The sequence below is a fragment of the Galleria mellonella genome, unplaced genomic scaffold (genome assembly GCF_026898425.1).
Source record: "Galleria mellonella isolate WM207_F2 unplaced genomic scaffold, CSIRO_AGI_GalMel_v1 utg38, whole genome shotgun sequence".
Lineage (NCBI taxonomy): Eukaryota > Metazoa > Arthropoda > Insecta > Lepidoptera > Pyralidae > Galleria > Galleria mellonella.
In genome coordinates, this window is record NW_026442090.1 from 657,983 (window position 1) to 685,862 (window position 27,880).

The 27,880-nt window shown below is 37.8% G+C and overlaps 1 protein-coding gene across 2 annotated transcripts in view; it reads left to right on the forward strand.

Annotated features, from left to right (window-relative positions):
- The window catches only part of LOC113523075 (E3 ubiquitin-protein ligase RNF167), a 36,498-nt gene continuing 8,618 nt past the window's right edge, over window positions 1-27,880 (forward strand). Inside the window, exons 1-7 of one of the 2 annotated variants that reach the window (XM_052897943.1) lie at window positions 1-167; window positions 4,960-5,182; window positions 13,284-13,453; window positions 14,585-14,676; window positions 24,035-24,137; window positions 25,006-25,114; window positions 26,962-27,136. In XM_052897943.1, coding sequence (XP_052753903.1) covers window positions 5,084-5,182; window positions 13,284-13,453; window positions 14,585-14,676; window positions 24,035-24,137; window positions 25,006-25,114; window positions 26,962-27,136 — 748 coding nt within the window. In that variant the 5' untranslated portion in view covers window positions 1-167; window positions 4,960-5,083. Of the gene's footprint in view, window positions 168-4,959; window positions 5,183-10,956; window positions 11,301-13,283; window positions 13,454-14,584; window positions 14,677-24,034; window positions 24,138-25,005; window positions 25,115-26,961; window positions 27,137-27,880 lie in introns of those variants that run through there. The other variant, XM_052897945.1, reaches the window with a different exon arrangement.

Genomic DNA, 27,880 nt, shown 5'->3' on the forward strand with positions numbered 1-27,880 from the left:
TATCTGTGATATTTGCTTTGACAACTTTTGAAGTATGCGATTTTATTTAGTCGTAATTATTTTTTTTCTTTATTTCATAGCAAAATTATAATCTAATTCAATAATAGAACTTTTTGTTTATAAAAAATTGTTATTAAGTGCTCCTGAAACTGTGAATAGTTTAACTCGTGAGTACTGTCTTTTTGTAATTTGTTATTGAAACATTTTGCAAAATTCACTTTATAAAACCGAACATGCTCATATGTAATCATACATTGTCTACTAAAACACGTGATTCAAGGACTATAATATCCATTTGACACGATTAATCAAATTAACTGGTCTCTAATAAATATAAACAATGACACCTAATAATTACTAGTTTGCGAAATCGCCCCTTTATCAGCCATTTAAAGGTTTCCTTGTGTTATGGTCACTATCTGATATTTGACGCAAGGTGCAATCCACTTTACTTGTAGGTACTGCATTTATTTTGATAAAAAAAAAATACCTATGACTAAAGAGCAATTTGTACATGAATTGGTATCAATTATTTACTTACTGGTATGGTTTAATTTTAATCCTTAGGACTATTCCAATAAGAATACAAATGTTTTACTTTGTTTCCAAATAGGATGTAGGAGTACACAGACAAGTATGTGTATGTAGTACATTTTTTCATATGATTAGAATAAGTTGCATGAATACAAATAGAAATAGGTTGAGTAACTAATATTAGTAATTATGAACTGTTATTAACACATCCAGTTGGAATAAAACAATAATAATATGTTACTGAGTTAGGTGTTATTTTATGGAAGTCCATATCACTGGTTAGTTTATTAAAATTATTTTGCTACCATCAATATGCATGTGACTGTCAACACTCAAAGTTTGATTACTATTATTATGACCAAATTATAAATAATAATAATAATATATTACCAAATAAAAAAATCATCAATTTATTGATACAAGCTTAATAGTTACAAACACTTAATTTAGCATTCAGCATGGTGCCTATTATTTATTTACATATGTTCATCTGTAGGTGTCACCTACCTACTTTTTAATTTACTAAATTGTTTTAAATTCCTGCTGTTGTATTAATTCAATTATATTATGTTTAGGTTTAATTTCACAAATCAAAAATTCATGATAGTATATGTAATGTTTTAATGTTGATTTTCAACCTATATTTCTTTAGTGAAAATGATAAGTGTTGCTAAAAGAACATGGTCTCAAAAATATGTTTACAATTTTTATTTCATTCTTTATATATATATAAGTTCACCATCATTTTTTTTTTTATTTTCAAAATAATATATTTGCTATCAATCAAAAGATTTATAGTCAAATAATAATAATTTATATTTCTGCTATGAAGCAGTTGTGTTTGCATGGCTATGTTTTAGTTTCAAGTGTAGAAAATGGCAGTGAAATAACAAGGTACAGAAGCACAATACTTAGGACTGGCAATTCATGGAAGGTTTCATAGGTAACACAGTGTACTCTGTTGTGTATGTCTATAGGTGATGTTTACCATTTTCCATCAGGTAGGTCATCAGCTTGTTTATCATTCTAAATTGCATGAAAAATGTAATATATTGAATGATTTATAGTTTTTTTTAAGGAAAAGGCCAGTGCCCGAATCTAATATCTATAATAGCTGAATATAATCTAAGATCCATTAGTTTAAAAAAGCCTTTATTAATTGATCTTATATTCTACATGATTATAATTATGCTGCACAACAGTTGCTGGGACAACATATTCTTCAGATACAAAGGTCTCCTCCAGTATCCTGTTGTTTGTAAAATATGCTGGTTCTTGTTATGTATATATTATTTATTAATTATATTATTGTATGTAAAAATGCCATCTGTTGACTTGATGTATTGTATATTTTTGTTTTATTCTATTGTTTATAAATATTCTTTTTTATAAAAAAAAAAAACTATAATTGTCAAAGTATATAAAAAGGTTAATTTTGAACATATTGCACCTATTATCTTCTACTAGAAATAAAAGTAAACAATAATATTTGTATATATAAAATTAACTATCATGTGATGATATCAGGTACATCAGCTTATTGATAGGCTTTAAAAAGGTACCTCTAATATAATTTTTTTCTGACTTGTTTATAAATATTCTTTTTTATAAAAAAACTATAATTAGTAATTTTATATACTTTGAGGTTAATTTTGAACACCTGTTTTTTCATATCTCTTGCTGTCATAAGCCACAATGCATTCACAACTCTTTGGTTATCATCGTCATTATCAGCAAATATAATTTTTTTATCGTATATTTCTAGTATATATGAATAATTTTTTGAGCTAGATCTATAAAAATATTTTTCATGTTTGTATCATGATTTCTCAGTAGCTTTATTACAGATGTGTTTATATAGGCATGTTAACACTAATTACTATGATTTCTTATCAATAATTATTGAAAACTAATTATTTATGTTCATCCAGATTAATTAATAATTTTATTATCAACTTAAATAATTATGTAATAACTGTTTCAAATATATGGAGATGACATGCAATTTTATATGTACATAATAAGATCGCTTTATAAAAATTAAATTATTATAATATTTTGAATACATGACTAGTATAGATTTATTCAAGTAGGAATCTGTACCGTTTTTTTAATCTGTCATAAACATAATTCATTTCCACACATATGTATTTTAATGTAATCACAATTGGATTAACTTCCGAGTATTTTACTGCGAGCTCGCGCTCTCGCTCCCATAATGGCCGCTCATGACTAAGGGTCATGAATGGTTCGGAAACTAGTCAAGATTTCATGAATAAAATACATGTAAGTTAATCCCGTCTTTGTTACATTAAAATATAATGTGTACTTACGAAACTTTACAATTCCATATATGAGTATTGGCACTCCCTCCCTAAAGTCTAACAAGACTCTTGTCGGTGGAGCTCTTGCCGCTCACTACGATTTTCAGCGACTCTTCACCTCTTGATACGACACGACACCAACTCCTTCCTTGATCTGCCTGATGTAACTATGCCTTGGTCTCCCTCTTCCCCTCCTTCCTTCTATCTTACCTTCTATTATAATGTTCATAAGTTTGTCGTGTCGTATCAAGTGTCCCAACATTTTTTCCCTTCTGTAGTCAATAGTTTTTATAATTTGTCTCTTTTTCCTTAACCCTCCTCATTACCAATTCGATCTCTCCAGTAATTTTTTTCCATCCTTCTCCAGCACCATATTCTCCTAAGTTTATTTATTTATTTTTTTTCATTAGTACAAATATGTGTACATCCTTAATGCTAAAAGCACCATATTTCAAAGCCTCTAATTTTGATATACATTCTAAAATTACATATATAAACGAATAAATATATATAAATCAAATATACTTACACATATATGACATATACTATATTATACAAGAAATATAGAATAATATAAAGTACTTAATTATCGGATAAAAATAAAAAGTGTGCGTTAACAAAACTATAGTCTCTTAATGGCATCAGGAAGCGCGTTCAAAGCTTCCGAGTTAATGTCCAACTATATAATACATACATAAGCAATAAGTTGATTAATAACAAGACCAGTTTGGCTAAATTGCCATGTGGTTCCAGTATGGAATGGAAACTCCTATCATCCCCGTGAGTCACGTAAAAGGCGATTCAAGGAACTTAATAATGAAGGAATGGGCAGCAGTGTCCCGACGCTTAATTACAATTGCCGGGGGGTAAAGTTAGTTATTAGTAACGGAGACTGAGAATCCCATTGCTAGCAATACACCCAACCAGGTCGACCACCCCGCGGTTCTCCCTGGAAACTGTCATAGTTAATTCCTAATGAATTCATCATGATGGGCTAACTGGCTTGTTTTCATTCTCATCTGTCACCCTTCACTGGTGCTCCGCCAGCGTATCCCGTTAGCGCAGGCGGGGTTACCATACTTACTTGCCAAGTGTGGCAACTACTCCCATATTACTTATGGGAGAGGCCTATGTTCAGCATTGGATAGTTAATAATGTTATAATGAAATGTAGGTCACCTAATATCATAGTATATAATAGATAACATAGTGCTGATAACGGACTTGTGCATAACATTGCATATTTACAAGTCATGTTTGTTTTTATACTAGTATAATGGCAAACAAGCATATGTCCCGTTTGATAGTAAACGGGGTTACCGTAGCCTGTAACACCAGGAATGACCTTTAAGAAACCTTAATACGCCATTTTTTAAAGAACCCTATGCTCAATTCGGTAAAATTATTTTATTTATGTTTGTTACCCCATAAGTCAGTCAGTTGTAAACCAATTTGGAAAATTCTTATTTTATCTAAAAAGATATACTTAATTGTTAAAAATTTCGTAAGCACTCATTATATTTTAATGTAACAACTACCGGTTTAGCTTACGTGTAATTAGATCGAAGAAGCTCGACTAGTTTCGGAATCAATTCGTGACCATTAATCATAAGGCACTGTGACGCAAGCACGAGCCTGACTGCTCTAATTCTAATTACACGTTGGTTCCGTAGTTTAATTTAAAAAAAAAAATATTTTTTTTTACTTTATTTGAAGTAAGGTTTTTTGTGGAACGTAAAGTGTTACAATCAATTTACCCAATGGCCTACCATCGTACGGCTCGCCATCGACAGGGAGTTCATCCTCAAATCCTACAGCCTAAATGGTCGCGTACAACGCGGTTTCAGAGATGTTTCCTCCCACAAACACTCAGGTTATGGAATGAGCTCCCTGCCGAGATTTTCCCAAGAGACTACAGCATGGAGTTCTTCAAAAGGGCGGTAAAGAGGTTTCTTCAGAATTGGCAACGCGCGCGTAATACCTCTGGTATTGCTGGTGTTCATAGACTACTGTAACCACTTGCCATCAGGTGGGCCGTATGCTTGTTTGCCACCTCAGTGGTATAAAAAAAATTAACTGTATGTTTTCGCAATCTCTTACAGAGGTCAAGATCTCCTAAAGATGCGACAGCCTCATACACCTACAGAAGCGAGCGTAGGTACACATGAGACGTGAGACGTGGCCAAGGTGAGCAACAGTATCTGACCGCATGCACCGGGCGGCACCATGCTCGGCGCAGTGTTCGCCAGCGTGCTCGGCCTGCTCGGCCTGCTCGCGGTAGTCAACGGGAATATAATCATTTACACAAGGGAGACGCCGCACTCGGTGAGTTTTTCTTAATAAATTATTATTAGTCGTAACTAATATATATATATATATATATATATATATATATATATATATATATACGCATGGGGGGTATCATGAGCGAAACAGTATACTCTGTTATGTCCATGGTACTGCTCATGTCTATAGGCGATGGTTACCACTTTCCATCATTAAATATATAAGTTGTATAAAAAAAAATGCACAGCCAGAACTGCTGAATGTAGAATCTTGAAATTTTACAATAATATTAAATATATAATTTTACAATATCGTCATAGTCGTAGAATACTGACGGATCTTTATATGTAATCTTTGTCAGATCCGTCAGTATTCTACGACTATGAAGATATATAAATTTATAAAATAAAGACCTATTTATACATATAGCGTAGGTAAACAAAAAGAATTTTGAAAATTCTACCCCCAAAGGGGTAAAACAGGCTTTGAAAGTATATAATATCGTTAATTTAAATGTAAGACGCGAACATCACACGCAAGCGAAGATTGGTAGATATTGGACAAAATTGTATAAAATAGCTAGTGCTTCTAACAACAAAGCGCCATTTTTTTATTTTTATAGGAATATGACTAATAAACTGTCAACACAACGTGACGCATCAGTTTAGATGCGTCAAGCTAGTTCATTGGGTTCAACAATATACCGCCACCGTACAACTCACAGATAAGAACAATACAAATTAAATTCTAATAAAATTATTGTGTACTATTCAAATTGATATAAATTACATACATATGTTACGTATCTGTCACGTTTGTCTCTCGTTAGGGTTGGCAAATTTTAATATATTTTTTATGCAACTTAGAATGGCAAATGAGCTGAATGCTCACCTGATGGAAAATGGTAACCGTCGCCTATAGACATGAACAGTACCATGGACATAACAGAGCATACTGTTTCGCCCATGATACCCCCCATGCGTTGCCATTCCTGAGGACTCAGGTGTTATTCCTCTTTACTCTATAAATTCACTGTCATGTGGACTAAGGTGTTATGTCGTCCCTCTTTAATCATTAAAGGCTAACTACGGTTGCCAACCTCTTCTGCCAAGCGTTACAACTTCAGGCAAAATCCCTCTTATGGGGGAGACTTATATTTTTCTTTTTTTTTATGCAACTTAGAATGGTAAACAAACTGAGAGGATTCAGCAATGGATAGTTAACGGCTGATATGATGATGAAAAGGATATGGTTAGGATGATGAGGAGGAGATTAAGAGGTGATACCCTGTAATTTTACAAATGAATGTACTCGTATAAGAAATTTGTTTCCTAAAACAAAGCGCTTGTCATGATTGTAACGCTTGCGCTCTGGAGATTGTTAGTAATGGGGTTTAGCAGTCTCATTTCTAACAATATACCCTGTCAAGTAGACCTCCACGCGGTTTCGCCTGGAAACCATTATGATTAATTCTTAAATTAGTCACAATGGGTTAATGATTTGCAGTCATCGTTACCTATCATCCCTCACTGCCCCGCTAGTGTATACCGTATAGTGTAGCGCAAGCGGGGATGACATTCCATTTAAACCTGTTTAAAAAAAAACGCCTGCGCTCATTTCCATTGCTACCTATAGCTTGTGATACAGGGCCGTAGCCAAGTTTAAGGTAGAGCAAAAAAACTTTTTGGTAGGGCAAAATCCATAATTATCGAAAAGGCGAATCTTTCTAATTGGAGCCTTTCATTTTAAGGTAGAGCATTGCTCCTAAATCCCCCCCCCCCCTCGCTACGGCCATGTTCCGATAGATTTGTAAATTATCAGTATAGCACTAACATTGGTGAAATTTAATTACGCTAACCGACTGTGATTCGGATGATTAAGTTGTTGCGTACTGAATTGAATGCAGTTACGTGATGAGAACGCCGGCCACTAGTTATTACCTGACTGTTAAAGAAAATAGGGTAATGTATCACGAGTATGCATAGAGTGAAATCGAAACCGTTTGCATTTTAAGGGTATTATTATACAACGCTATCGAGCCGGGGGGGAAAGGGATTGTTAGTATTGGAGACTGAGAATCCCATTGCTAGCAATATACCCAAGCAGGTCGACCTCCTCGCGGTTCCCCCTGGAAACTATCATGGTTAATTTCTGATGAATTCATCACGATGGGCTAACTGGCCTGTTTTCATTCTCATCTATTACTCTTCACTGGTGCTCCGCCAGCGTATCCCGTTAGCGCAGGCGGGGTTACGATACCATTTTCATCCATCAAAAAAAAAAACGCTATCGAGCTTTAAAAAACGGGTCAACTTTTTGTTAGCTAATTGTCAAACTAGCTGGTTTTCTTTATCGATATTCTATATATTAATGCATAAAATGTATCTTGACGTATTATTTAATAAATAAAATGAATATTATACGCATTAAAAAGATGCAGAATTTATAAGACCAAATAAATATAGAAGTTATAAAGGAATCACCCATATCTATTTATTTCGCAAAATTTTATGAAAATGTTGACCTGTTTTTCTCGAAGCATTTGTATGGAGACACTCTATCTATATAATCTAAGACGACGCCGTATGGTCCCGGCTTAGAATGGGCTATCCCTTCCTTTCCCATAGGAATCATAAAAGGCGACTATTTCACCTTGGCTCTAAAAAATAAATCGAACCCACACTTACCGTTGTAACTTAATTAAACAGGGGGAAAGGGATTGTTAATAATGGTTTCTAACAGCCCCATTGCTAGCAATATTACCTATTAGGTCGACCTTCACGCGGTTCCTCTTGGAAACCATCGAGTTCATCCTCACTTATCATCTATCACTGGTGTCCAACCAATGTATACCGATAGCGCTGACGGGGTTACCATTTCATTATCATTCAAAAAATAAAAAGACTAAATTTAGGCGTTCGATTGTATGTTATATTGTAAACAATCTGTAATCTTATCTATTAACGCATGCGACGCATTCTTTCGATAACATGATTAACCGCTGCTCATTGACAAATAGCCGAATGATCAAAACGTATATATATAATGGATGATAATGTAATGGTAACCCCGTCTGCGCTAACGGTATACGCTGGCGGGGCACCAGTGAGGGATGATAGGTGACGATGAAAGCAGGTCAGTTAGCCCATCGTGATGAATTGCACTAGAAATAACCACGATGGTTTCCGGGGGGAACCACGTGGAGGTCGACCTGATATTGCTAGCAATGGGGCAGTTAGACCCCATTACTAACAATCCCTTTCCCCCCAAACGTATATATTCGAGATTGATAATTACAATACATTAACACAAACTCAATATTGCCATGCTACTAGATTAATACATTTTACATATTTTTAGACATAGTAAATTTAAATAAATACACATAATATTAACAGAGATTTAAAAGAGTAACTGTTGAGTTTCTTGCGGGCTCTTCTCAACAGATAACAACTTTCCGAACCCTGCAATAGATTAAAAAAAAAATTAAAATGATGACGATTTAAAAGTGCTTGTAAACAAGTCTATTTGAATAGAGATCACTTACAGGTGAGCCGCATTCTCGTTTGCCCCCTGTGTTGTAAAAAAGACAGATAATTTGAATTTACTAGGGTGGGTAATATATAGTAATATGTATGTATTGTAGTTACAATATCTATACATATATTGGCCTAATAACAGATATATTAATTATCAGTTATCCATAGTATCCGACCGAACTTTCGGTTTTTGTTTCAACTAGTTTCGGCCAGAAATTCTACTTTCAGCCTTAATTTCGGTTTCAGCCAAAAATTAACCGAAACTTTCGGCCGCGCCGAAACTTTGTGTTTGTGTTGTGTGTGTGTCTAACTGAAAGTTGTTTTTTTTTTAATTTACTTCCAAGAGTAAGTTATAATGTTAACATGTTTTTACATATTATTGTATATGACATATTTGTTACATACTTTAATTAGTGTATTACCCATTGACTATCTGTGTGTTTGTGTGAATAATTGTGTAAAAAATACACTATATTTCAATATAGAAGAGAAATTTTAATTATGTTTGTTTCTGTTTCAGCCGAAATTGAGACCAAAGCCGAAAGTTCGGTTTGGGTTTCGGTTTCAACTGTAAAACCTGTTTCGGTCGGACACTAATTATCTATATAATATATAATACCGAAAAGAAGAACCCACTCGTAATTAATATTGATATCCAACTGGTATGGGCGATATCGCAATGGGTAGTCATCAATATACAGATGAATTGAATATATAGATATCAGATATTACCAATCTCTACATGCTAGTGTTGTTTGTTGAAAAATTTTATAGAATTTACATAGCAATAAAATAAGTTATTTTTTGTCATTGTCATTGACAAGCGAACACTTCATTTGAATTCTACAATATCATGTGTTTTGTTTCTGTTACGAACACAAGCTTTTTTTTTCTTATGCTGATTAATACAATCTATTTTGCATTTAGAAAATAGGTCATTTTTCTCCCTGTAACGTAAATGATAAGAAATACTTACCTATGTCGTTGAGCTTCCAATATTATCGTAATCCTAATAATATTATAATATAAATACAAAAGTTTGTAAGGTCGGATAGATGAATAGATGGATGTTTGTTGCTCTTTTACGCAAAAACTACTCAACGGATTTGAATGAAATTTGGTACACGGGTAGATTATATCTTCTCTACCTAGGGTACTTTATATATTGATACGCGAGTAAAGCCGCGGGACACAGCTAACATCAAATAATGTAATACTACGTTCAATACCGATAAAGATAATATTTTTTTTAAACGAGGCAAACAGACAAACCTACTTTTAGAAACCCCAAATATATCTTATATCCTATCTTACTTGGTATGGATAATATGGATACCGGTCCGATATCTATATATTGGGTTTCTCTGGAAATCGATGGCAGAAAAAAGGTCATCGCCCATTTCGATATCGTCCATATCGGTCGCATATCTATTTTCGAATATGTTAAAAATCTATTATCCAATATTATTTTCTCAAACGTGCTTGGAAATGTGAGCATTATTTTGACAATCTTCTTAGAGATAAATCAAAATTGCCATACTGGCCAGATACATGCGGGCAGCGGCCGGCAAAAGTTGTATGAAAATCCATATCTGTTGTGTTTTGCGGCCAGATAAATTAATATGTAAACTCATATCTATCCTGTAATTTAAAAATAGAGTGACTTTTACTTCGAAACATGGCTACCAAGGAGGTAACTAGTAAAAGGTTTTATTTAAATTTCGAACTGGCATGCAAATAGAAAGCTGTTTATTGAAAAAAAAAACAAAGGAACATTATGGCGCGTGAAAAATTATTATTGTTCCGTTATTCGTCATTGAACTTGAAAAGTAAAATTGTGTTTTTGATTTCCGCGCATTGTTTAAGAAAAGTACTATACAAGCCTTGGCCACAACTAGGCATTGATGGACTCACGTATGTGTGCCTCGTCTACGCCTCGGTCCACATTTGTACGTTCGTCCATCAATGCCTCAGTTGCTAGCCGTTGCAGTAATATACTATACAGTACATAGATATTGCTACATATTACCCACTCCTTAGTCCTAGTCCTAATTCGTCAGGATATAGACCGATTAAATCTTTAATATAATATTAATCCTTAATACAAATCGACACAACGTCCTTCATTTCGACTTTATCGCACTACATATCTCATGTTTTTGTCTACTGTTTACAGCGTTGAAACTCAGAAGTCACAGTATTTTTCCTTTTCATTTATTATCATCCACTTAATCAGTTATCTTTAAGAATTATCAATAAGAACTCATAACTGGTCACTATACAGTCCCCAGTTAGAACTGAGCCCCCATACATGGAAAACGGTCGAGTGACAAATATCGGAAAAAGTGGCATAGGATGAACATTTAAATTGTAATATATTGTAAATAAATTGTAATACTGTAAATTAATTGTAACATTGTAAAATATTCTGTTTTTTTTTTTTGTAACGAGTTCATTCTAGAACTAAAAATGTAAACTAATTGGATTACGGGAACTCTCCTTTATGGAAAGTGATATAATTGTGTAACGCCCTAAAATGTGAAGAGTGGAATATAACGTGAAAGATGTGGCGGAAATTTACCATAAAAATTTTCTACATAGTGGGCTTACAGCACTTCGTTAGTATTGTTTTTTTCTTTATACAATTTAAAATGGCAAACAAGCTGACGGCTCACCTGATGGAAAGTGGTAACCGTCGCCTGTTTGTTTTACGTTATGCATTTTTACTAATTTTATGAATGTGATAGTGAGTTCGTGTCCTCTTGACCTCTTTATCACTCAATCATTATCATCATCATAATGATGATGATGATGATGATTATATCAGCCTTTAACTGTCCACTGCTGAATATAGGCCTCTCTCGTGACGGGCTTTGTCAGTAGTTGCCACGCTTGGCAGTCGTATTGGCAACCGCATTCGGGCTTTAGAGATGTTTTAAGAAGCTGCTGTCTATCCCCCACCCTCGTTTAGTCGGCTTTTACGACACCCACGGGAATGGAAGGGGTGGCCTATTCTATGCCAGGACCATCCCACGGTGTGTTTGTGTATATATATACCACTCAATCATTTAATATAAAATTGGGTCGATATATGTACATTGTCTTATCAGCCGTTAATCCATTCACTGCTGAATATAGGCCTCTCCCGTAAGGAGGACTTTACCAGTAGTTAACAGGCGAATTGGCAACCACAGTATGGCATTTGGTGATGTTTTAAAAGAGACGCTGTTGCCTATCCCTCGACCATAAAATCACATTCGTCGCTTCTTACGACACCCACGGGAAAGGACTCTTACGATGCCCAATCTATGTCGGGACCACACTGCATTCATACACCTACTTTATTTTAAATGGAGAAAGATATGGGTTACTTTTTATCATCAAAGTGTAATTGTATCTTTTTAAAAAAAGAACAAACTGCGGATGGTGTGATGACCGCTCAGTCAGTCGGACAATGCTTGACTGCAGTTCAAGGGTTCCAAATTTGAATTCCAACTCATGTTTGGATCGTTTAAAAACGATTATCACTTGCTTATTGCTTCAGAGGGCACGTAAGCCGCCGTCTGATAAGCTACGTCCAAGGTTTTTATGTTTAACCAAAACGGTTTAGAAACTCTTGACAGAAAAGGGTGCCACCTTCACACGAATAGTATTTTTTTTAAGAGTGATAATACAATGGTAACTTCGCCTGCGCTATCAATATACACTATGGGATATATACACTGTGGGATATTATTGCTAAATAATTATTATATTATTATTATTATATTATATATAAATATAAAGTATTAATAAGTAAGGATGAAAGCAGGTCTTTTTTTTTGTTGGGTGAAAATGGTATGGTAAACCCCGCCTACGCTAACGGGATACGCTGGCGGAGCACCAGTGAAGGGTGATAGATGAGAATGAAAACAGGCCAGTTAGCCTATCATGATGAATTCATCAGGAATTAACCATGATATTTTCCAAGGGGAACCGCGAGGAGAGCGACCTGTTTGGGTATATTGCTAGCAATGGGATTCTCAGTCTCCATTACTAACAATCCCTTTCCCCCCGATGAAAGCAGGTCCGCCCATCGTGACGAATTCCACAAAAAATAACCACAATGGTTTCCAGGAAGATCGACCTGATAAAGTATATTGCCAACAATGAGGCTGTTAGACCCCATTACTAATCCCTTTCCCACCGAAGAGGATGAAGGTATATTAGTTGGCCCATCGTGATGAATTCATTTGGAATTAACTACGATAGTTTGCATGGAGAAACGCGTAGAGGCCGACTTCAACCATTGCTAACAATCCCTTCTCTGGGTGGAAAGGTGGATCCCATTGCTAATTATATACCCAACCAGGTCGATCTCCTCGCGGTTCCCCTGAAAACTATTATGGTTAATTCCTGATGAATTCATCATGATGGGCTAATTGGTTGTTTTCATTCTTATTTATCACCCTTCACTGGTGCTCCGCTAGCGTATCCCGTTAACGCAGGCGAGGTTACCATTCCATTTTCACCCATCAAAAAAAAAACAATCCCTTCCCCCAAATACACGAGTAGTAAAAAGGTAGAGGATCAATTATTAATTGTCATTCATCCATTTGCAGATAGCGGATGAGTTCCACGACATACCGGCCAGTTTTGGTGGCGAGATCCCGTCGGACGGACTCCGAGGGTACCTGGTGGCCGGCAACCCGCCAGATGGTTGCGGCAACCTCACCAAGCCGCCCGTTATACCGGACCCATTTGTCAGCAATTGGATAGTGCTTGTAGCCAGGTAATTATTTCTACACTAATATTATTATATTACTATATAAATATACGAGTATATGTCGCCGTGTGGTCCCGGCATAGAATAGGCCACCCCTTCCTTCGAAAGAGTCGACTAAGGGAGGACGAGGGATGGGCAGCAACGTCCTTAAAACATCTCTAAAGCCTAACTGCGGCCAACTACCAAGCATGCCAACTATTGACAAAACTCCCCTTATGGGGAATGCTTATGTTTAGCCGTGGACAGTTAAGGGCTGACAATAATATAATCGATACTGGCAAAACCCCCCAAGGGAGAGGGGAGGCTAATGTTTAGCGGTGAACAGTTAAAGGGTCATATGATGATGATAATGATGATGACTATATATAAAAAAATCCGCGATTTTATGACTTTCTAACCGTATTCAGTGTGTGATCACGCAAATGTATGATATACTTTTTTTTTATATATAACTTAGAATGTCAAACAAGCTGACGGCCCACCTTATGGAAAGTGGTAACCGTCGCCTATAAACATGATATATATATCCTATTAATATTATAAACAAGCGGCCCGTCCCGGCTTCGCACGGGTGGACATTTGTACATTTTAAAAAGTGGCCATTATGGCTGCACACGCGACGGAAGCTTAAAAATGGAGTAACTTCTCATGTTTTCCCAACATTTCCCTTCACTGCTCTGCTCCTATTGATCGTAGCGTGATAAAAAGTATACTATAACCTGCCCAGGAGTATGAGGAATAATTGTACCGAGTTTCGTTAAAATCCGTCGAGTAGTTTTTGTTTCTATAACGAACATATAGACAGACAGACAGACAAAAATTTTACTGATTTCATTTTTGGCATCAGTATCGATCACTAATCACCCGCTGATAGTTATTTTGGAAATATATTTCATGTACAGAATTGACCTCTGTACAGATTTATTATAAGTAATAGAAGATGTATAGGATGTAAGGTGGAATGTGTATTACTTTTTTACACAAAAACTACTAAACTACATGAATGAAATTTGGTACACATGCATGCGCAGAGCTGAAAGCCTGCCAGACAATTCTAAGAAAGACAATAGACAAATAAATAGGTTTATTAGAAGTTAGACTTTTTTTTTAATAAGGGCCTTACTTATATAATTGCAGATACAACTGTAGCTTCGAGGTGAAGGTGCGAAACGCGCAGGCAGCCGGCTACGACTGCGCGATCGTGCATAATGTGAACTCCACAGATCTTGGTGAGTGTAACCACAGTATAACTAATACCAGCTTACTACCATGGCTCAGGCAAAGAGCCGACTTTAATCTGCCCCTGGGATAATTTTTAACTACACCTCACAAATGATAAAAAGAAAAAAGTCACCGAAGGATCGGGAATATCAACCAGCCAACGTCGAAATAGTTGTGACTCTTTAATCAAATCCTAATGGAGCGTAATCTAGGTCATATAAGATTTAAATTAGGATCATCATTATAATTTACTTATTATCATTATACTTTGTACAAAAGTCGATTGCTTGGGTACCTCTGTCCCATTCGTGTTTCAACCGTGAAGCAGTTGTGTTTGCATGACTGTGTTTCGGTTTGAAGAGTGGGATATGGCGTGAATTTACTAGGTACAGAGGAATAACAACTAAGTCCTCAGGAATGGCAACGCATGGGGGGTATCATGGGCGAAACATTATACTCTGTTATATCCATGGTACTGCTCATGTCTATAGACGACGGTTACCACTTTCCATCAGGTGAGCAGTCAGCTTGTTTGCCATTCTGAGTTGTATAAAACATAACAATTTCATCCATTATCCGTCCACTGCTGGACATAAGTCTAAAATTAGGATTTTTTTCAGCTCGTAAACAAAGCCCCAAGTTTCTGTTCATCTAGGGGTGAGTAACATATAGCGATATCTATATATCGTGGTTACAATACCTATCTATTAGCCCAATAAAAAATATAGATAATTTATTTGCATTACTTACAGCACACAAATAGCAACAGACCTACACAGTAAAAAGAGAAAAAAAAAAGCATATACAAAAAAAAAAACAAAAATATACAAAACAAGTAACATTTTTTTTAATAATTCTAGTAACAATTTAATATATTAAATATCGATTAACCAATATAAACTAATAAAATGACACACCCGATTGTAATTAATATAAATATCCGACTGGTACGGCCCATATAGAAATGGATACGGCGTGACTGACACAGCTTGTTTCCTCGCCTACGCGAATCCCTGATGTGTTGGACCATTCACCTTCACTGCTGGACCTTCTGCTGACCACCCACCCAGACAACTATGTGATCTCCGTCGAAGCCCCGCTTGGATCGTCGGATCACTGTTTGGTGCGGAGCGAAGTGCCTCTTACGAGTCCGACTCCACCTCGTTCTACGGGTAGACGTCGCATTTGGCACTACAGGTCGGCAGATTGGGATGAGATGCGGATTTTTGTCGCATCTTACCCATGGAGGCGGGTTTGCTTCACACTGGATGATCCCGACGCCATTGCCGATTCCATTGCTGATGTGGTGCTTCAGGGAATGGAATTATTTATTCCTAACTCTGTGGTGCCCGTCGGCGGGAAATCCCAGCCCTGGTATGGAGCCTCCTGTAGAACAGCATCTCGTCTGAAACAGGAGTGCTTCCTAACCTGGGCTAAAGGTGTGGCGTCGCGAGATCCTAACACCAGTGCTCTTAAAAAGAAGTATAACTCTGCCTCTAGGTCCTTCAAAAGAGTTATAGCCACAGCGAAGTCAGAGCATATTAGTAGAATTGGCAAGAGATTGGCTAGTTTGCCCTCTGGGACTCGAGCTTTCTGGTCTCTTGCCAAAGCTGCACAAGGGAATTTCTGTAAGTCATCTTTTCCACCTTTGCGCAGGGAGGATGACTCGTTGGCCCAGAACGCTAAAGAAAAGGCCGATCTTCTTGGATCCATCTTTGCGTCAAACTCGACATTGGATGACGGGGAGAAACCACCACCGACCATCACGTGTTGTAGGAGCTCTATGCCTGACATTAAATTCACGCATAGCTCAGTGCGTAGAGCACTTTTCTCCCTCGAAATCCATAAGTCGAGTGGGCCTGATGGTATTCCTCCAATTGTGCTTAGGACGTGCGCACCAGAGTTGGCTCCGGTTCTTACGCGTCTTTTTCGGCTTAGCTACTCATCGGGCATAGTCCCAAAGTTTTGGAAGACTGCTCTGGTGCATCCGATCCCTAAAAAGGGAGATCGCTCAGATCCAGCTAACTATATAGCTATCACTTCCTTATTCTCGAAGGTTATGGAATCCATCATTAACCGTCAACTGCTCCGGTACCTAGAAGAGCACCGGCTGATCTGTGATCGCCAGTACGGCTTTCGACAGGGACGTTCGGCCGGTGATCTTTTAGCTTACTTAACACACCGATGGGCAGTGGCAATCGAGAGTAAGGGAGAGGCCTTAGCAGTTAGTCTGGATATTGCGAAGGCCTTTGATCGGGTGTGGCATAGAGCGCTGCTTTCAAAGCTACCTTCATTTGGGTTGCCTGCGAGACTGTGCATTTGGGTCGCCAGTTTTCTCAAGGAACGTAGCATTAAGGTCGTAGTCGACGGTGCATGCTCTGATTTAAAACCTTTGAATGCTGGTGTCCCGCAAGGCTGTGTACTATCTCCGACTCTGTTTCTTCTGCATATCAATGATATGTTACAGATAAGTAATATTCATTGCTATGCGGACGACAGTACAGGAGATACATTATATACCGGTCATGCAAAGATCTCGCGGGCACATACCGATGAGTGCCGGAATAGACTTGTGTCTGAAATCGAAACTTCACTCCATCAAGTTTCGATCTGGGGTGAACAAAATCTTGTCCAATTTAACCCCAAAAAGACACAAGTCTGCGCGTTTACCGCAAAAAAGACGCCGTTTGTCGTATCTCCTCACTTTCAGGGCACTTCCCTTGATAAAAAGTCAAGTCTAGGAATTCTGGGCGTTGATATATCTTGCGACGTCCAGTTTTGCGGTCATCTGGAGGAGAAGGCTAAGATAGCTTCTAAAAAGTTAGGAGTGCTCAATAGGGTGAGACGATATTTCATGCCAGAACACCGCCTGAAATTATATAAAGCCCAAGTCAGGCCGCATATGGAATACTGTTCTCACCTGTGGGCAGGAGCGCCACAGTACCAACTCCTTCCGTTAGACCGCATTCAAAGTCGGGCGGCTCGAATTATCGATAGTCAACGCCTTACTGTCCGACTTGACCCATTGTAACTGCGCAGAGATGTTGCGTCTCTGTGCATCTTCTACCGAATTTATCATGGGGAGTGTTCTGAGGAATTGTTCGGATTGATACCTGCTGCTGATTTTCACCACCGTACAACCCGCCACAAACTAAAGTTTCATCCCAATCATCTGGACGAGTGGCGGTCTTCCACCGTGCGTTTTTCAAGGCACTTTCTTCCACGCACAACCATTCTTTGGAATCAACTTCCAGCAGCAGTATTTCCGAACCGATACGACAACATAACCTTCAAGAAAGAGTATATTCCTTTTTAAAAGGCCGGCAGCACACCTGCAATGCCGCTGGTGTTGTGGGTGATCATGGGCGGCGGTAGTCACTTACCATCAGGTGAGCCGCATGCTCGTTTGCCCCCTGTGTTGTAAAAAAAAAAAAAAAATACGGACTTTTTTCCCGCCATCAATATTCTTTTTTTTTTATACAACTTAGAATGGCAAACAAGCTGACGGCCCAACTGATGGAAAGTAGTAACCGTCGCCTATAGACACGAGCAGTACCATGGACACAACAGAGTATACTGTTTCGCCCATGATACCCCCCATGCGTTGCCATTCCTGAGGACTCAGGTGTTATTCCTCTGTACCCAGTGAATTCACGCCATATCCCACCCATCAAACCGAAACACAGCCATGCAAACACAACTGCTTCACGGTTGAAACACGTATAAGACAGAGGTACCAAAGCAATCGACTTTTGTGCAAAGTCTCCTTCTGGTATTGGTACTGGTATAAATAATTTGGGTAGGCATAATAGGGTTAGTTTGATATGGGTCCCTGGACATATTGGGATTAAAGGTAATGAAATGGCCGATGAGTTGGCGAGAAAGGGATCAGAATCAAAAATGATAGGTCCCGAACCATATGTTGCACTTGCATCAAGTGTTGTTAACTCTGCCCTTGAGGAGTATGTGAAAAAAAAACAGCAAAAGGAATGGAAGACTTTGAAGGGTCTTCAACATTCTAAAAAGTTCTTAAATGACAATGTTGAAGGATGGGATAAGCTTATCTACAGCGGTGGCAGACAACAGGCAAGACTCATTATGGGTGCCTTAACTGGACATATGCCAATAAGGCATATACTACACAAGATAGGTCTATCTTCGGACACAGTGTGCAGACTGTGCGGGGAGAAATCGGAATCCATGGAACACTTGATATGCAACTGCGATTCGTTGGCAAGTATGCGTATGAGTCTACTGGGAACGGCTTATCCAGAACCAGGAGACTACAGATATCTTAAACCGCGGGATATCGTCAAGATAATACAAAGGATCTATGAAATGATGGTATAAGGCAGGGGGAAGCAGAAAAGATCCGTATGGGTCGACGTGCATCGGCTTAGCTGACCCCATATGCGAATATAAGATAAGATTGGTACTGGTATTCAAATTCAAAATATTTATTCATTCAATATCTAAAGAAACCCAATATATAGATACGGAGCGATACCGATATTACTCATCCCTAATCCATGCACACAATAAGTTCAAACTTCCGAGAAACATAGTTGTGATAATTTAGCGGAATAAGAAATGTGTTTCTATAAATAAAGAAATCATTATTTCATTGTTATCGATGACTACTGTAGACGTACACTCGCATACAGACGCTTTGAACATTTCTTAAGTCCGGTGTACATTTATTTATTTATTTATAGGATTACCGACATAAGATACAGCTAAACATTTCAATACAATACACTGGTAGATTAGATCTAACTGTTCTTACATTTATAGGCGACCATAGCGTGACTTGTGTTTGATAAACATTAAAATAGAATTAAATTATTAAATGTCATTAAATGAGTAAAGATATTAACAATATAAATAATGGAAATTGTAATTAAATTATTATAAATTATAAATAAATATAATGCAATGGCGAGGTACATCAACATTTTAATTTAGCCATGAATACAGAGTGACTATCGTTGTGAATATCAAGTTCAGGATTGGTTTTCACAATATCGTTATACAGACGCGTTATGCGGACGATAGGTGATTCGCGCCCCAAGTTTGTTTGGCAAGCTGCATTTTTAAATAGATTGCAAGGATGCCGCGGCACTCTAGTAGGTACATTGTATTCAAGTTTCTCCAGTAGAGGCGGGCAATCAATGTGATATTTTTTTTTGATAGATGAAAATGGTATGGTAACCGGATACGCTGGCGGAGCACCAGTGAAGGGTGATAGATAAGAATGAAAACAGGCCAGTTAGCCCATCATGATGAATTCTTCAGGAATTAACCATGGTAGTTTCTAGGGGGAACCGCGTGAAGGTCGATTTGGTTGGGTATATTGCTAGCAATGGGATTCTCAGTCTCCATTACTAACAATCCCTTTCCCCCCCAATGTGATTATTCACTAACTTATGAAGATATGAGTAAGATCTACGCAGGCATAGTTCATCAAGGTGAAAATATTGAATTTTGTTTTTGTAGGTTTTAATATTTCTTGATATTTTAAAACAATAAGCTACTAAACTACGAACGAATTTCCTCTGTATTTATATAATAATTTGTGTAATGTAATTTTTTCATCCGTGTGGTCCCGGCATAGAATAGGCCATCCCTTCCTTTCCCATGGGTATCGTAAGAGGCAACTGAGCGAGCTCGAGGAATGGGCAACAGCGTCCCTCTTAAAACATCTTTAAATCTTAACTGCGGTTGCCTGCCAAGCGTGGCAACTACTGACAAAACCTCCCAAGGGGGAGACTTATGTTCAGCAGTGGACCGTTTTTGTAGCACGAACGTGATGAGTCTGATGCAATACGGCCCGTCTGATGGTTAACAGTCATTAGCCTATGAACACCTGCAACACTGTTTGTCACGTGCGCGTCGCCGACCCTGAAGAAACCCCATTACCCCATTTTTGAACAACCCTATGCTGCAGTCTTTTGAAACCTTTCTTTAAAGTTGATTTAATTCTATAAATTACTAATTAATTATACCCTTTTTAAAGAACCCCATACTGTACTCTCTAGGGAAAACCTCGGTAATAACTACGTCACATTTTTTTTACCACATCTTCCTATCACCTTCATACGCTTTCTGTTTTTACCTATTGATTAGCTGGTAGAGAATGTCATATCGCATTAGGCTCACCTCTTGTACACAGTTTTATTGTGAAATATAGAATAAATAAATAAATAATTGACCCGACCATAACACAGTCTGCTGTTGTCCAATAAATAGTAGTAGAATAAAAAATCGATTGAAAAAAATATACTTTGTTGGCATTATCCAATATAGCGAATAAGCGAGACAATTAATAAATATAACGATACAAATAAAATTATTAACTAAATACAATATATAAACCTATATATATTTATGTTAAATATGTACCTAATACTAGAACAAATATATACAATTACAGGTATAAGAAAAACTAATTTATCTGTACTTATAATAAATCTGTAGAGAGGTCAATTCTGTACATGGAATATATTTCCAAAATAACTATCAGCGGGTGATTAGTGATCGATACTGATGCCATAAATGTAATCAGTAAAGTTTTTATCTGTCTATCTGTCTGTATATTCGTTATAGAAACAAAAACTACTCGACGGATTTTAACGAAACTTGGTACTAATTGTACCTTCTTCATATTCCTGGGCAGATTATAGTATACTTTTCATCACGCTACAATCAATAGGAGCAGAGCAGTGAAGAGAAATGTTAAAAATGTCCACCCGTGCGACGCAGGGACGGGCCGCTAGTATAAATTAAATAAATAAATAAAACATAAAGAATGCCAATTTATCAAATGAAAATAAAGAAATATTTTTGTTTGAATGAGCTTCGATTTGAGCATTTTTGAATATTCTTTTTTTTTATTTTTGATCGATTAAATGTTTCGATTTATTACTAATTTCATTTAGAAAGTGTTTCTCTGATAATTTCCACAAAACTTGATTACCTTTTTATTTTATTCCATTGAAATAGGATATGTATAGACGATTTTGTACAAAGTATCCCTCCCTCTAAGACACTTAATTTTTTTTTTATACAACTTAGAATGGCAAACAAGCTGACGGCCCACCTGATGGAAAGTGGTAACCGTCGCCTATAAACATGAGCAGTATCATGTACATAACAGAGTATACTGTATCACCCATGATACCCCCCATGCGTTGCCATTCCTGAGGACTCAGGTGTTATTCCTCTGTACCCAGTAAATTTGATTCCACGACATTACAGCGCACACTAATGGTGTGGGCTGTAATGTCGTACATAAAACTCTTAATATTATTGGAATTAATATCATTGTTATATAAAACTGTTGTTATCAATACATAATTAAGAAGTAAACAAGTGATAATAGTTCAAATCTGGCCAAGCGCTAGTCGAATTGCGCTCTAAGGACCCCTTATTAAAATATTAGGTACATTTAATACACAAAACTATACAAAATTTAGGATTTTGTATATTGAAACAATCTGACGGCCCACCTGATGGAAAGTGGTAACCGTCGCCTATAGACATGAGCAGTATCATGCACATAACAGAGTATACTGTTTCGCCCATGATACCACCACCCATGCGTTGCCATTCCTGAGGACTCAGGTGTTATTCCTCTGTACCCAGTAAATTCACGCCATATCCCACGCTTCAAACCGAAACACAGCCATGCAAACACAACTGCTTCACGGTTGAAACACGAATCGCGAGCAATCGACTTTTGTACAAAGTCTCCCTCTGGTGAATTACTTTAATACCACTATCTTTGAATACGGAACCCTAATAATCAATTACATTGATATTTACGTGCGCGGGTGTACATTATCTAGTCACGCATTCACCCTCTTCGTAAATAACCAGTTTGTTGTTGTGAGAACGTTCACTGTGTTCTTTTGTTGTGTATTCTAAATATATTGTTTAAATATTTATTAATTTATAATAATTTTCCTATGCTTTTGATACAAATGAGTTAATAAAGGTGAAATTGTGAAGTGTATTCTAAATTTAACCTTTTTTATGGTCGGTTCGTTTATATTGTAACAAAAATGATGGACATAATATTCGTAAGTATTCAATTTTTTTTTTTTATTTCTTTTTAACAACACAGGGGGCAAACGAGCATGCGGCTCACCTGATGGTAAGTGACTACCGCCGCCCATGATCACCCACAATACCAACGGCATTGCAGGCGTGCTGCCGGCCTTTTAAAAAGGGATTTTTTTTTTAAAGGTTACGTTGTTGTATCAGTTCGGAAATATTGCTACTGGAAGTTGATTACAAAAAGTGGTTGTGCGTGGAAGAAAGTGCCTTGAAAAACGCACGGTGGAGGACCGCCACCTAATGTACCTCATCATCGTCATATTTGTCTACTGCTGGACATAGGCCTTCCCCATAAACGGAACAGAACCAAGTCACGTGCATCCGCTGACTCCCTGCAGTTCATTTGACCTCGTCACTTCATCCAGTGGAGGGTCGCCCTTTTGCCTGTACTGGATTGCAACTCGGGAAGCTTTATTCCCCATCGGTTCTTCGAACTGTGACTAGTACATTTAGCACTAGCACCAGAGGGAGACTTTGTACAAAAGTCGTTTGCTTTGACACCTCTGTCCCATTCGTGTTTCCACCGTGAAGCAGTTGTGTTTGCATGGCTGTGTTTCGGTTTGAAGGGTGGGATATGGCGTGAATTTACAGGGCACAGAGGAATAACACCTGAGTCCTCAGGAATGGCAACGCATGGGGGGTGGTATCATGGGCGAAACAGTATACTCTGTTATGTCCATAGTACTGCTCATGTCTATAGATGACGGTTACCACTTTCCATCAGGTGGGCCGTCAGCTTGTTTGTCATTTTAAGTTGTATAAAAAAAATTATAATAAATATACTTATTATAAGTACTTAGATGTATGTAAGGTATACATATGTTTATTTGTATATGTTTTATTAACATAAACGTTTTTTAATCTTCTTGTTCTAAAGGCTACCGTCTTTTTTTTTTCTCCTCTACCCAAAAGTTTTTTTTTATGGGTGAAAATGATATGGTAGCCCCGCCTGCGCTAACGGGATACGCTGGCGGAGCACCAGTGATGGGTGATAGATGAGAATGAAAACAGGCCAGTAAGCCCATCATGATGAATTCATCTGGAATTAAGCATGATAGTTTCCAGGGGGAACCGCGAGGAGGTCGACCTGGTTGGGTATATTGTTAGCAATGGGATTCTTAGTCTCCGTTACTAACAATCCCTTTCCCCCTTCTACCCAAAGGTTGGCTGGAAGATATTATATTATTCTTTAAGTGGTAAAGCTACATAAATAGTAAATAAATAAATAAAAGCGTTTGTTTGTTGCAGAAACGATGTCGGCAAAGAATGCTGACGACATACTGATCCCGTCTGTGTTTGTCAACAACGTGACCGGCTACCTGTTGCGGGAGAACTACCTGTATGATAGCGGGTCAGTTACATTGTATCAATTTATAGTATACGTTTTAAAATATGTCACTTGTGAAATCCCATAATACGTTATGGGATTTTAAATAACATGGTAATAGAGATTTATTGCACATAATCTATACTTATAATAAATCTGTGGAGAGGTCAATTCTGTACATGAAATGTATTTCCCTAAATAACTATCAGGGAGTGATTAGTGATCGATACTGATGCCAAAAATGCAATCAGTAAAATTTTTGTCTATCTGTCTGTATGTTCGTTATAGAAACAAAAACTACTCGACGGATTTTAACGAAACTTGGTATAAATATTCTTCATACTCCTGCGCAGGTTATAGTATACTTTCATCACGCTACGATCAATAGGAGCAGAGCAGTGAAGGGAAATGTTAAAAATGTCCACCCGTGCGACGCCGGGACGGGCCGCTAGTAGTACGTAATTATGGTCTACACCAGGGGTTCCCAAACTTATTTTGTCTGCTGCCTACTTTGAGAATAAATGATTTTTTAGCGCCCTCATTTTTTCACCTACTTACCCCTTTAGTCCTGCAGCGCCCACAAGGGAGCGTTATTGCCCACTTTGCGAAAGGCTAGTCTACAGTAACTACAAAGTTACACCCTAACAGATCGACTTTTACGACCTAGCAGTTCCCCTTGGAAACCGTCGTGGTTAATTCTAGTGGAACTCGTGACGGTGGGCTAACTGACCTGCCTTTTCATGCTCAACTATCATTCCTCACTGGTGCCCCGCCAGCGTATACTGATAGCGCAGGTGGGACTACCATTCCATTAGCAACCATTAAAAAAAAACAGGTAGCTTCGTCATTAATCATACAGCGTCATAATGTTCATGGTATTGTCTCGTTGCAGGTTCTACTTGATGGTGAACGGTGATATGCCGTTCAATATTAACACCAACCTGCTGGTGCCGTTCGTGGTGGTGGTGGCGCTGTGCCTGGTCGTCATACTCATCAGCATGGTGAGATAATCAGAGCACATAACATTGTTGAACAATGCTATCCGACACATAACTTTCTCGATAAGTCATGGTAAAATTAGAAAAATGCTCCAAATTTACTTTTTCTTTTTTTTTTTAGTATAAAAGACTAAAAAAAAAACAAAAAGTAAAAATAAAGACTTAAGCTCTATTTACCCGTAAGATATTAATAAAATTGTTGATATATATATATATATATATATATATATATATATATATATATATATATATATATATATATATATATATATATATATATATATATATATATATATATATATACGAGGTTTGTCCGGAAAGTACGTATAAAAGTTTTTTAAAAATTTTATTTTACAATTATTCAGGTAAATCAATTTTATCCCCTTCAAAGTACTCCCCCTGTGACATAATGCACTTGTGCCAACGCCGTTTCCACTGTGAGAAGGCTCCTTGAAAGTCCTCTGGTTGTAGGTTTCTCAGCTGCCCCGTCGTAGCTTTTTTTATCTCATTTATGTCCCCCAAATGCCGCCCCCGAAGTACCAATTTGGTTTTTGGGAACAAGAAGAAGTCACACGGGGCCAAATCCGGCGAATAGGGGGGGGTGTTCGGTCACCGTAATGGAATTTTTACTCAAAAACTCACGGACAACAAGAGAGGTGTGGGCAGGGGCATTGTCGTGGTGAAGAATCCAACGCCCCTCTCGCGCCAATTCTGGACGAACTCGTGCCACACGAGCTTTGAGGCGTCTGAGCACATCGACGTAGAATTTTCCATCAACTGTCTGGCCTGGAGGGACGAATTCTTGATGGACAATCCCCCGAACATCGAACTCTTTCTCGGCCCTCTCTGAATCTTTTTAGCCACTTGTGGACGGTTGGTTCCTTCACAGCATCATCCCCATAAACTGTTCTGAGATCGGCAAAAATTTCACGGCCATTCTTTTTTTTCGAGAGAAACTTGATTACGACGCGCTGCTCTTCAACGGAAGCGGGCTCCATGCCGACGGGGTTTCGTTAAGAGGTAACTTCACAGATGGCGTGACAAAAGTTCGCACCGCACGGCGGTCAGACCAGAACTGAAGCATTGTTAGGGACATAAGGAAGGGGTCCTGCGCTTACCTGGCCTCCCCACTCCTCTTTCTCCCATTCCAGAACACTTTTATACGAAATATATATATATATATATATATATATATATATATATATATATATATATATATATATATATATATATATATATATATATATATAGGTTTTTGGGTAAATTCGTTGAACAATTTAAAATTGTGTTCCACGAAAAAATCCGACTTCAATTGTGGCGAAATAGTGGCCAGTTATTTTTATTTTAAAACTAAACTTTTGAACCGGTTTTAATAAAATTTCTACAAGCAAGTTTACATCCTTTCAGTTGAAAAAAGAATTTTCCAAATCGGTTTGTCACTGACGCTGTTATAAGGTAACAAGTAGAACCAAAAAAATGCGACCTAATTGAAAACTTCATTTGTTTTTGAAGTCGGTTGAAAAGACATAATTTTCTAAGAAAAAAAAATATTTAAGTTTCAATATGATCATACAATGCCGTGTGGTCCGGGCGTAGAATGGGCCGCCCCCTTCTTTTCCCGTGGGTGTCGTAAGAGGTAACTAAGGAAACTTAATGGTCGAAGGATGGATAGCAGCGTCTCTCTTAAAACATCACCAAAAACCTAACAGTTGCCAACCCGCCTACCAAACGTGACAACTACAGACAAAAATCCCCGTATAATGGAAGCCTATGTTTGAAGATATTTTTAAGAATCAATTATTACAGTGGACGTGTGTATAAACGGTATTTACCATGTTGGTATTGCACAGGTGCTGAAGTGCACGCGCGACCGGCGGCGGGCGCGGCGACACCGGCTGCCGAGCCGCGCACTCAAGAAGATCCCCACGTGCAAGTTCAGCAAGGTGGTGCCGTACGACACGTGCGCCATCTGCCTCGACGACTACCAGGACGGCGAGCTGCTGCGCGTGCTGCCCTGCGCCCACGGTTAGTGCACGCACGCCCACGCGCACGTACACACACGCACGTGCACGCATACAACCATACTTGTACACTTACCGCTGTTGGAGAAAGCTTATTAAAATAATATGTAAGAGGAAAAAGATAGAGTAAGAAACAGTGTGATTAGAGAGAAGTGTGGACTGAAAGTCGATGTAGTGACTAAAATCGAAAAAGGAATGTTGCGTTGGTTTGGTCATTTGGTGAGGATGGATGAAAGAAGAATTACGAAAGAGATTTATCAAGCAAGAATGAATGGAGATGTCGGTACGGGCCGCCCTAGACGGACGTATGTTAACCAAATAAGCGACTTGCTGAAGAAGGGCCAAATTAAAAGTACCCGTAACCGGCGAGCGTGTATGAAAAGATTGATGAATTTGGAAGAAGCGAAAGAGGTTTGTTTGAATTGAAGCATTTGGCGTTCCATTGTTTCTGCCTACCCTAATGGGAGACAGGCGTGACAAAGATGTATGTATGTATATGTGTATGTATGTATGTAGGAAAAAGGCATCGGTCTTCAAGTTTTATTAGTAGACAAGCGCACTACAATAGAACGTCGATAATAAAAAAAGAATTAATATTTTTACCACTGAGGTTATCTACTCTAACGACGTCCACGAGTCCACCCACGCACATGTATGCACTTCCACGCGTACACCCGTACTCAAGTACGTTAACATATACGCGCGTATATATACACGCACGCGACACTCATTCTTCGTATATACGATA